We start from the raw sequence: 12,800 nt of genomic DNA on the forward strand, positions 1-12,800 counted from the left end.
CCAGAGCCTTCGGATCCACCCTGGCCCCCCGGATCCTCGGCATCCCCCTGGCTCGTTGGCTCTTTGTCTCCGCCTCGGGCTCCTCCACCACCTGCTCCGCCGCCGTTGGTCGGCCCCCTGGAGTCGGTGGCCATTCCTCCTCCTCCATGGCTCCTCCCTCCATCGGCTCCACCGTGGGCCGCTGTTATGGCTGTGGCCTGGGTCTTGCTGTGCTCTTCCTGCTCCGGGTCCCTCCTGTCTCCTCCCTGGCTCCTCCCTCCGTCGTCTCCTTCCTGGAATCTGTCTGCTGGCCCCCTCCCGGGTGTCCGTCCTCCTCCAGAGCCTCCTCCCTAGTTCCCACCCACTCCCCTCCCCATGTTGTTTCTACAGTGCGAGGACGCACCTTCCGGGAGGGGGGAGTAATGTCATGCCCCTGGACTCTTTGTGTTGTGTTTTCCCTCCCCAGGTGTGCCGTGTTCCCTTTTAATTAGTCATTCCTTCCTCCTGTGTTTTCCCAATCACCCAGTGTTTAAAAGCCCCAGTCCTTTCAGTTAGTGTTTGTCGGTCCTCAAACGTGATTCCATGTGTTCCTGTGTCTCCCACAGTGATCCCCTGTGTTCCCCGTGTGATCATTAAAGACTGTGAATTGAAGTTATCTCCGTGTTTCCTCGTTCCTCGCTCCTTGCCTCCCGAGAATTGTGACACCAACATTATTTCCAACATGCGCTCATTCATGGCTGTATTATTTAATTAATGCAAAGTTACGTCTTTATTGGGAGAGGACTTGACGGATTATTTTAGCCTACGTGACTCCGACTTCATGAGACGATGAGTATATAGACAACAGAGAGCGAATTAAATTCAGCACTTTTATTTCCAACATGCGCCCATTCATGGCTGCATATTATTTAATTCACGCAAAGTTACGTCTTTATTGGGACAGGACTTGACGGATTATCTTACGTGACTCCGTGAGTCCGTCTCATTTTCTTCGAGCCAAGCTGCATAAACTGCATATCAGGCATTTATGTAATACATCTCATTTGTGCATTAATGGCTGTTATGTTAAATAAAGTTTACTAACTACAGTAAATAAAGTACACCTGCACGCCGTTGTTGTTGCCTTGTTTCCCCTCAGATGCGCTGCAATGGTGATCCTGCGCGCAATTCTCAAAACATCCACAAGATGCTGAAGATCTGGTTTTGATTAGAGATAGGCTTATTTTCTTATGTCGCATTCTATTGAATGCTGAGTGCCAGTAGTTTTATGTTACTTTTAATGTAAACAAACACAAACAAGTGATTTGTGTTTTTTTCCTCTCACATTTGTTATAGTGTAGAATACTCCGACCATACCTAAATGGCCAATTTAGTCTGTCTTGTTCTGTATGATTTAACCATGTCTATTTAGCATTATTCTTCTCGTCTTTTCTGGTTTTCAGTCATTTATCAGAACCATTCCTGTAACTAGTCTGTTAACACAAGGCCAGCTATATCAGTCCTGACGAGTTACCCCCAAAGATAAATGAAGCCAGTATAGGTCTGTATAGCCAGGCGGAATAAAAGTGAAACAGACGGGAGCAGCTGTACCATGACCTCTGCTGATGTAGGCCTAGTCTGCTCTTTAAGATGAGCCAAACCAGCCTGCACCTTTATTCACTACTGTGAATCAACCACATAGCCTAGGAACTAAACCCTGTGTTTAGTAGCATGGGATAAATGAAGCATTTGCATGTAACACAGAGGGAATAGAAGAAAAGTATCCATCCATTTTCATTCAGCTATTGTCATTCAAATATGTGTGAGTACAGTTTGTGCATCTAACCTTTCCTAGTATCACTGGAATGAGTTACCTTACTTAACAGAGCCACAGAATTCTTTTGACAGGTGCAGCAGTTTGTTTTTTGTTGAATAAACGTGCACTGCACGCTCTTTTCTATTTCAGAGGCAGGGCAGTGTCCTTCCATGTGTGTTCTGTTTGTGGAGCTATGCCTATTGTTTGCTTATGTACTCAGCTGACTTCATGCATTTGTGTTTGAGAGTGACACGGCATGTTTTCTGTACTCAAATGCAACAAATATGCAAGTTAAATTAGTTGTAGGCCATATGTTTGAAATAGTTTAAGAGGTGACCACTGATTGCAGGTTTAACCAATTGATATGTTTTAGTATATCAAAGGAAGTAAATATTTTTTTCTTGCCACACCTCATTGGAACTACGTTACACTCAGGTAGTTACATAGCCCCACCTGTCACACAATTTGCATGCCATTCCACCATATTGAATGGCATTACATCACCTCAACCCCCTTTCATCGGTTATTCTAAGGATATTCTTTTTTGGTAAATAATCCTTCACAGGAACAGTTTATTTGGAGATAAAGTGGCTGTGTTTTGCACTTTCAGCTAGTTAGAGTTCTAATAAGGTGTCTAAGTCAAAGGCAGGTTCTTTTTTTAAACACTTTGGCTCGGCATGGCCAATGCTTGTCAAGTGTCAAACTCAGAATAGTATGTTATTGTTTGGCCTGGTGTTCAACTTTATGAGGAGTAATTGGCAGCCAAAAGACTTTGGCACAGAGAATTGTTGTTAATGTTGTTGCATTTTTCCTTACTTTAAGAGTGGTCTCGGGTAGTCTAAATCAGAAACACCTAAGGTGGAATTTCAAAAATGAGGCCCTAAAAAAAGCACTGAATAAAAACGGCATTTGGCCTCGTTTTGGAACAATGAATTTAGTCCATTATGTCGTTGTTTTTCAGTGCTTGGAGACCAGCCATTTTACAGTTATTTTTAAACAATGGTGCACATTTCTAGACTTCAGGAATTTGAAAAATTATTTCTTTGTTTTATGTATTAGGAAATTATTTGACATATTATTAGACACTTTCTAAAAATATTTCTCCATACAGAACTAGGGTTAAAAAGAGGGTGAATAGCCTTAACATCAGACTCCCTTGAATGTTGTCTCTTTTTGGTGGTGTTACTAAACGGATTTCTAATGCCCAGGAATAACTGCTGGCAGAGAATAGCTTTTGCAGAACCAGAGTTAAGAGTTAACTTGATAACTTGATTTATTACAGACAGGAAGGTAACAAGATGAGGATTCGTACTTATTTTTGTACAAAAAGATTTTCTATAATGAAAAAAACATCAAACAACATTAATTCTTTCTATTATTAATTTTACAATTTTGATTTTATTCTGTGAGTTTATTTTTATTAAAGGATGGAGTTTTTTCTCTATGCATGTCAAAAAAACTCAACTCTTATATACGTGCTTGCGTATTTACCCAATAAATACTCAACCACATGCCTGTCTGTTTGATTTTCACAGTGGTCTTGGTAGTCAACCCTATTGCTTTAATATGCAACTTTTCACATTCTTTCCATTTAATTTTTTCACATGTATGCAAATCTGTTTTCTTGATAATATAATGGCAAACATTTGAGTTTGATGAGGAGGAATTTAGTCTTGAGGATTCTTTTGCAGAAACCGAATGCCTCTCTTGAGACGGTGCGAATGAGTGAGAAAAAGGTGGGTGGAGTTCAGCACACAAAGGCCTCCAGTTTAACCACTCTTCAATTACACAGCTCCCACCCATAAAGCTCTTGATCTGGTAGCGAGAAATAGTTTGTGCAGAATAGACACTACAGGACAGAATTCTTTGTGATCAGTAGCATTGCCAGCTTTACCCATAATAAATTTTTTCTAATTGTCAAATGTGCACACACCCTTAGGATTAATGCATCGACACAAAACCAATGCATTTCCTCAGCTCAAACGCTGTTTCCCGCAAGGCAAGGCTCAAATATTTAATGGTGATAATGAAGGTAAAATGAAATGATTGGTATATTTGAGACAGATGGTGTCCCAGCATGTCTCTGCTGAGAGTCAGTCAGGTCTGTTGCTTTGCTTTGCGTTTCTCAGCTTACCTGGCACCATCTGTATAGTAGTCTCTCATGGCCACTGTATATCTACATTTGTTTTTATGAAGATGCAATGGTATATTAACAAATTTGGTACTTGTTGCTTTTTCAAATGTAAAAACCAGAGTAATAAAGAGAGTTGGATTGCTTTGTGTTACATTTCGAGCACCTTTGAACAGGTGGGCTGACTATTTCTGATCTTGAGCCACAGCTTGGGTTGAAGCCTAGGGAACAAAAGGACATATGGCCGTGACAACTCTCAAGCACACTGTTCACTATCTGAAAAGTGGTATAGAGGGCACATGGCAGGAGAGAAAGCACACTTGTTGTGGTGTGGAAGCTGGGCAAATGTTGACATGCCTCACTGGAGTATCATCAGACCATGCTAAACAGCTGAAGAATTGAAAGGATCATTTACAGTAGCTGTGTCTGCATGTCTAGACATCTGAGACATCATATCGTCTCTTGTTTTTTCTAGTATGTAAGTGTCTGTTTATTTTACTAAGGCTTAAACCACTTAAGATAAATATCAGTATTTTGACTCTCTCAGATTGAGTCATAGCAAGCCGTTCACTGGTTTAGGTGGCAGAAGCAATCTCGCAGCCCGGAACAGATAGTCTAAGTTCTCACATGGCTTAAATTAGCACACTCTGCACTACACTCTACACTCTGATTCTCTGCATTAGGAAACTAGATCAAAAGAAACATAATAGGTTTCTCAGAGGGGCAACATGACCCAAATTAGCTGCATTAGAGTATTTTTTGTTGTTTAGGCCTCCATCAGATGTCACTTTCTCCATGGAGTGTCCAAGACAGAGGTGTAATATAATTGGAGATGTCCAGCATGGTCAGAATTTTTGGTATAAAGATTAAACATGAATAGATGAAACGTTCACAATATGATCAATAGTATATACTTGGAAAACAAAAGGAATAAATCTGCATGAAATTGAATTTTTCTGTGATATTAGTCACTGTGCTTGTTTACAATTTTAATGTCAAGTGTCTGGTCAAACATGTTTTTAAACTTTCTACATCTTAGTGTCTATGTGTGTGATTCCAAGACGATTGCATGGTCTGTAGTCCCGCCTTTTTTCCAAACCTGTCATCTGTAAATATTTTAGCAGTCACATGACACATGACTTAAAGAGCTCAGACCATGACAAGCGCATCTACTACCAGATGGGAGACCTGACTTGTCTCCCGATACCCTGTGTGTGTGTGTGTGTGTGTGTGGGAATACATGTGAATGCTTTCCAGCTCACAACTTTGTTTCCTCGGTATCTGCAGATAGGATTAAGGGTGTGCTGAGCCAGCATTTCTGAGCATGCACTCTCACACATAGCGAATCTCTCTGTGGCTTTGGCCTAATTCCCTTGATAACACATCCATCAGATTACACTTAAGAGATTGACCATGAAGCTCGGCCTGTAATTTATAACAGTTCAGCTGTGCCATTTTGTTGAGTTGATTTGATTTACTAGGATTCCAATGTACCATATTTTGTTTGGAAAACAATCAGGGTCAATATTATGACAATAAATGTGTTTTGCTAGCTTTTTTGCATACTAAAATGAAATATGATTTAAATGGTGATAATGCTCTGTCTCTTTCTCCTCAGCGCTGATTGGGTGGAAATCCTTGAGCCTCGTTCGCAAGAGCGCATGTACGTCAATCTGGCCACGGGAGAGTGTGGCTGGGACCCACCCACCGATGTGCCCGTCCGCCAGGCTGATGGCAACCAGTGGTGGGAGCTTTTTGACCCCCAGAGTAGCAGGTTTTACTACTACAACTCGGCTGGCCGCATGACCGTGTGGCACAGACCTCAGGGTGCAGATATTGTCCCTCTGTCTCAGCTCCAGGCCATGAAACGCAGCACTGTGTCCGAGCGCAAGGCTGATGGGGGTACTAGGGAAAGGCAACATGGGACTCAGTCCACAGGGAGTCAAGATAGACGCACCCCTCTACCACCCATGGAGCCCTACACTAAAGAGCCAGAATGTACCAGCAAAGAGCCTAAACAACAAGAAATGGACAACAGACAGAAACCAGACATCCACAGCGTAGACAACAGCAAAGACTCACTCAGGTAGGCCTCTGGGCTTTCTCCGCATGTTATCTAGAGTGTAGCCGTTATGGTTCCTCAGAAATAACTGGCCTTAACCAGAGACCAATTATCTTCAACTGCTGGAATATCACTCTGATTTTCCCTGAAACTAAAGAAATTTCTGGGCTCAACTGGCAGCACTTATGGCATACCGTTGATTACCGAAAAAAAAAAAAGGTAAACTCAAATTCAACTTGAAAAAAAAAACAAGGTTACATTGAGGAATGGAAGTAAATGGGGCCAATTTTTTTGAGGATTTAAAGCAATAATACTTCTGTAAAAAAAAAAAAAAAACTTGTGTTAATTCTTCTTAAAACTTGTGTATTATTTGAGCTGTAAATCGGTTTTAATAATTTTTGCAGTTGTTGTAGGGATTATGTGTTGTTATTATGCCAACAAAGTTGTAACATTGAAAAGTTTAAGCACATATTTCACACTAAATTCATGTTAACACATGTGTTGTTAATGTTCTGTGGCTATACTATTGAATTTGTAACTTTTACAGATTAGTCCAATTCACCCTGAGCAACATTTTTTTTTTTTAAGTAAAGTAGGCAAAAGTGGGAATTTATTTGTGGGAATTTAAATCAACATTATGCCACAAATGCTTTCGATTGAGCTAACTATTTACTGAACACATTTATTCCTTTAGCATTTGTTGCTGCTCCCCTTGTGTTTGTCATGTACTCGTAAGGCAGTCATTTAGATAAATTGCTTCCAAATGTGAAAAGTTGATATTTCCTCATAACCCTTATTATCGAGTTCTTAGTGAGAGTTAGTTTGTTTCTTCTCAGACCCATCAAACCACCTTCATAACCACATTCCAGTCATGCCAGCTCTGTTTCACCTGGCACTGGGCTGTGTCTCTGTTATTTCAGTGCCTTATGCTTTACACATCTACAATCCTTTGGCCATTCATTCTTTCCTAAAACAATCTCTGGGCACCACCAGAAGAAAGCCCAGGGAGAGCCAAACCATTGTGGTTCGAACGTGACTGGACTTTCCCCTTTTTCCTCAAAGAAAAGCGCTGTTGAGGCCATGGTATACATTATCCAGCATATACAGTGGTTCTTTCTATTTCAGGGAAATGTTTAGCAGGGCACTCGTTCTTTCAAATCCACCCATGGAAAAAGAGTTAATGGAGTCCAATATCTTAACTGCGGGATCCCACTGTAGCTTTGGAGGATTTTGAAATATTGTGGCTGCTTGTGGCACGAGCTACTTGGTGAATGGTGAGTGCTATGAAGAGCTGTCCTCTTTCTTTGCTTTAGACACGCATGACTGCTGTCTCTGAGAGGCCCAACATTTTTAACCTTTTTGTAAAACTAGAAGGGCAACATATTTTTGACCTTTAGGTAAAACTAGAAGGGCAACAAACCACTCATCTCCCACCTCCTGACCTCCAATGTGTTTCAAACCTCTCAAGCAACCGTACGGCTCTCTTGGGAACCCCACACGTCTAAGCCTCCTTACGGATGACTCACATTTTTCAAAGGTCATACGATGTGCCCAAAACAATGGACAGGTGTGTGTGAGAGAAGCAGAGATCATAACTATAGCTTTATTAGCATTGTGCCTAATTTAGCAGTATGATAATATCTTAGTTGTTTTCAAATAACTTTTGTGGGTTGTGTGTAGGGCTGGGAGATACATTGAATATTCATGATACAATATATGCCACTGTTCAAAAGATTTTTTTTATCTTTTGAAAGAAATTCATACTTTTATTCAGCAGGGATGCAATAAAATTATCAAAAGTGACATTTATAATGTTACAAAAAAAGTATTTAAAATGAATGCTGTTTAACAATAATCAAATAATTCTGAAAAATATGTCATGGTTTCCACAAAAATAATAAGCAGCAAAAATATATAAAAATATTTATATATTTAAAGAAATACTGTTTTTACTAATAAAGCCTTGGTGAGGCTTTTATTTCAAAAACATTTAAAAAATCTTACCGACCTCAAACATTTGTGCACTAGTGTATTTGTGATTTTGCGGGCAACATAAATCAGGCTGCTGTTTATTGTTGTATTGGTAGATATAAATGATGTCATTTAGTAAAAAAGCATTGCATGCCTAGGTTATTTATATCTAAACATTTTACTGTTTTTAATTCTCACACCAAATACATTTGGTTATCGTGGAAGTTTGATTGAAATTGTTTCCTCTGCTGAAAAATATTGAGATATAGCTATATCGCATAGCCCCAGCTGACTTGCAGAAATCATAATACAGGCATATAGTTCTGGCTAGTGAAGATTTCAAATTATATTCTATGAAAAACAAATTATTTAGGTATATTTCACCCATGGAAAGAAGCTATTTTGGCTCTTACCGTCCATGTTTGCTTACACCAGAATAAAGCAAGGTAATTTTGCTAAATTGCTGTATAATAATTATTGATCTGTTGAAGCTAGGGAGTGGTCATAAAATATCAGCCTGACAATGATCCAAACAGCACCATCTGTGTTATCATATGGTGTGTGTGGTACAAGCAGCTTCCCCTGATTGATGAACAAAGTACTAAATCTGGGAGTCATCACACCGCCCCTCCAAGATGCAGTCATAGTACAGACAAGCAGAGCTTGACTCATGTCAGAGAGAACTCTGTAAACATGCTAACTAACCCCTTTAAACAAACACTTACACACTGGCACACACATACAATGTGATCCTGTTTAAATGATGGATGGCTGGCAGGGATGGGGGTGTTTCTGTGAAAGTTATTAAGTGAGGAGACACAGGAAGCTTACTTTTTCCACATCTGCACTAGAGATCACAAGGGTTCATTCAACAGTGTCTGTGTTATCTAGCATTCAGCCGTTTAGTAGGTTACCATGGCGAGAAGATTGGTGATTAGGACACCTCTGTGCTTCCTTTGCTGTGTGACGCAATGGTGTAACGTAACCCAGGGATGACCTGGGGAAGTTGTGAAGGGATCATGAAATTCTTTTGTCCTGCAGGCGGACCCCAGGCCGAGTGGCTGCTATAGGAAGACAAGGGTTTTAGTTAAGCACGCAAATCCCTGAAGACCAGCTGTTAGGGTTTCCCATAGCATGAATTGGAGTGGGATCTAAGACATTAAATTAACACCCAGCCTAATACAACCTTCTCTTTGTGGACAAATGATTTAACAGACTTTACTTTGAATGACTTCAGTCAGATCTGAATAGTCTTGATATTTAGAGTTAAAGACAGATGCCTTGTGATTGTATGCTTTTCAGACTGAAATGATTCAGGGATGGAGTTGGTGATAACTGCGACAATGTTGCATGCCATAACATAGATAACATCTGTCATTATGATAATGGTATTTATGGGGATTTCTCAGAAGAGGCTGAAAACCGCTGTGTAACGGCTTGGTTAGATACCAAAAGTGAAAGCTGTAAAAGAGAAACAACACTTTTCATCATGCCAGTCATGTGCTCATACTTTCACTTGTGTCATGCTCACAAGGTTTATTCGATTTAGGGAATGTCTGGGAGTTAATAAATAGCTGAGATTGCAAAAGACATTTAAAATGAATTATTAAGTCTGTTTATAGGCTATCGCTCATGTTTGGAGTGGAAAGGTCACCATTAATATCCTAAGGGATTATCGCTACAGGGGCATCTCGGATTTCAGAAATCATTTGGCCTTTCTCATGCTTTTACCTTTAAATGGTCATAAACAATGAGATTCCTTAAAGACACACCAAAGCTACTCAGTCAGGCTCAGTTAAATCTTTTGCACTCCATGTCACACATGTTTTGTGTGTTACCGCAGTCCTTTACTCTGATAACTAGATTAGTGGCCTAGCACACATAGTCTATGAAAGTGGAGCAATTTCATCCGTCTTTTGTTTTATTTTAGTCGTGCCTTTGGTGTTGCTTAAAATACATTGAGAACAGACTGCTGCCTTGATCCGCTGGCTTCACTTTAAACACAGAGAGACGCAGAAAGCTTGGTGCAGGGCTAGTGTTTCTCTAAACCAGAACGACCCTTTTGATTTGCTGAATTTCTTTGCCTTTATGATTCTTTGTGTATTCATCTTGTTGACCAAAACTGCGACTCTCAACTCACTTCTCAACCATATTAAAAGTATTCTAAACTAATTTTCAGATGTTTTGGCCATGGTTTTGTGGGCCTTATGCTCTGTACAGTATGTTCACTGTTCGTGAGAGAAGAAGCAGTTTTCACAGCTGTAACCAGAGCTGTGAATTCTCATGCTATCTGATTTCATATCAACAGATGTAGATTAGTGCTGAGATTCCAGAGCCATCTCATTGTCCATATGCTGAGCCGGCCCCCCTTTGACTGCCTTTTCCGGGGGTTACAGAGAGCCGAGTGTACAGCATTAGCTCGGTGTGAAACATACAATATACATGTTTCAGAAAGTAATAAACCATAATATTTCACAAAGTAAATCCAAGTATTGGGAATATTGCAAAATTGTGTTGATGTCGTAGGACTCCTAGCGATTCCCACCCTGTTAGTGGTCTGGCTTTATTGCACTTAATAATTTGAATTATCTGCTTAAGTTGTTCTCACGTCTTTTGAGAGCAGGGTGTGGAAGGAGAGGATGGGCCGGTCACGTGTGCGGTATGTGAAGAAGCTAGACTCACTGGCTCAGTAATGAGAGGTGTTCAGCTGTCCACAAACAGCTGAGTCCTCTAGACCTTAGTACACATCCGTTTTGCTTCTTTAAGCAAAGTTTGAGTCAAATGAATCATTTTGATGAAATAATGCATGTGAAACAGAAAGAATGCTATTTCTAATACATATACAGTACTGTTCAAAAGCATGGATTAGCAAGGATGCATTAAATTGATCAATAGTGAAAGTAAAGACATTTCTAATGTTACAAAAAAAATTCTATTGAACTCTCTATTCATCAAAAAATATATATTTTAAATGTTAATATTTTAGAATAGTACTGGTTTGACTGTATTTTTGATTAATGTTCTATCAAAAAAAAGAAAATCTTACAGAACCCAGACTTTTGAACGGCATATATGAGTGTATGTTTATGTTGCTTAGCTTTTCACATCTGTTGAGAAGATGATTGTCAACTCTGAGTCATGCTTCAGATTTTTGCTATAGGCCACATTTCCTCTTCCTATCCAAACGATGAAAATAGCCCATTATGTCAGTTTTTTCCTCTTTAGTTGGGGAAGAGTTTTTGGACACATTGTCTTGATATGTTTTCCGATACTGATGGAAAGTCCAATGCATTCACAAATATAATGAGGTTAGACAGATTTCACCCTGCAAAACTCCTAATCTCTTGCCTCTGCTAGGACTATTAGACACCGGACGGCCTGGGACAAATTGATCCTCCCTGACTAGTTAACCTTATTTTCCTCCTTGCCAAATTAAATTATCCAAAGCGGCTCTACAGGATTTTAACTCGCTTTTTAGTTATGCTGGCTGGCCTCCTTTTTCTCCATGACTGCAATAAAAATGTGTGCTTGAACTGTGTCATCTGTAAATTGTCATAAGGTGCATAGGTTTAATGAATAAATAATCAATAAGATCTAAATAATCTTGCCAAAGAAAAATGCAGCATTATCTTAACTTTTGAAGAGACATTTCTTTTGTGATACATTGATATTTTAGGTAGTCTTTCGTTCAGTCTTTTTGGTAGCAGCCACACTCCCTACCCACAAGGATCTTATTATGGAATGTTATGATAAGAAAACCATTGCCATGGCGCTTAACAACCATGCATTGTACCGCTATTTAAACAATCCCAATGCCTTTGAGTGATCAGTGGAAGGAATGCCAACGTTGTGTCTAATACCAACCAAAGCAGCCTCCCATGACTAATCTCACTCTCTCTCAGTTTCTCTCTTCCGCTCTCATTTAAGTTGTTTTTGTTCTTTGGCGCATTAATGGTCACACAGTACTTTTTTCTGAGAGTACGTTTAAATACTGTTGACACCTCATGTGTTGGTGCCGTACTTTAGCATCAGGGACAAGAAGTCTTGGTTGCTGTAGTTATTTATTATTTTTGGGGGGGAAAATTAAAGAAATATTCAAATAGATTTGGTAATTTTTCAGTAAGCAAAAAATGCAAAAGTTTAATTTGCTTTTATAGTTATCTGCCAACATTAGATATGTTCAGATGTCCATGTCTTTGTAAGCTAATTGATATATTGTTTAATTGTTGACAAATTATTTAAATTATGTTGTTCATTCAGGCCATGTTCTCATGTTAAAATTAAAAAAACTAATTAAATTAAGATTTTAAAGAGAAAATTGTGATGTGTGAATCAGTTTCCCCTCATTTCTAGAAAAAAACTACTAGAAACTACTCTTGTGTTTCCAATCAGTATTGTCCATTTTAACACGTTTAAAAGTTTGGGGTCAGAAGGGTCAGTAATTTGAAAGTACAGACCTTTATAATGTTACAAAAGATTTCTATTACAAATAAATGCGGTCCTTTTTAACTTTCTGTTCATCTAGAAATTCTACAAAACGATAAGTAACACAACATACACAACACATGATAAAAAGTAGGGGTGCTCCGATCAGGATTTTTGAGGCCGAACGCCGATCACAGAAAGCAGTATCTGCCGATACCGATCTTTTTAAAGCCTTCTTTTTTATCATTTATTACTATTTATAGTGATACTCCAATCAGAATTTTTAGACATTTATTCATGGCCTGAATTTCATTTTTGAAAATGAGGGGAATTCCCCTCTTAGGTGACTCTTGTGAGAGGGAAAGCAGCATGGTCTGTGCTTTCACACAGGAGTCCGCTACTGATCCGTGGCTGTTTACCACAAACACAACATTTAT

At 39.3% G+C, this 12,800-nt stretch overlaps 1 protein-coding gene across 1 annotated transcript in view; it reads left to right on the forward strand.

Moving 5' to 3' along the window:
• The window catches only part of LOC107727835 (rho GTPase-activating protein 39-like), a 39,801-nt gene that overhangs the window by 7,147 nt on the left and 19,854 nt on the right, over window positions 1-12,800 (forward strand). Inside the window, exon 2 of the mRNA XM_016537849.1 lies at window positions 5,524-5,991. Within this exon, the coding sequence (XP_016393335.1) occupies window positions 5,524-5,991 (468 nt within the window). The remainder of the gene's footprint in view (window positions 1-5,523; window positions 5,992-12,800) is intronic.

This window comes from Sinocyclocheilus rhinocerous, unplaced genomic scaffold, assembly GCF_001515625.1.
Source record: "Sinocyclocheilus rhinocerous isolate Xijiao unplaced genomic scaffold, SAMN03320098_v1.1 scaffold576, whole genome shotgun sequence".
Classification (NCBI taxonomy): domain Eukaryota; kingdom Metazoa; phylum Chordata; class Actinopteri; order Cypriniformes; family Cyprinidae; genus Sinocyclocheilus; species Sinocyclocheilus rhinocerous.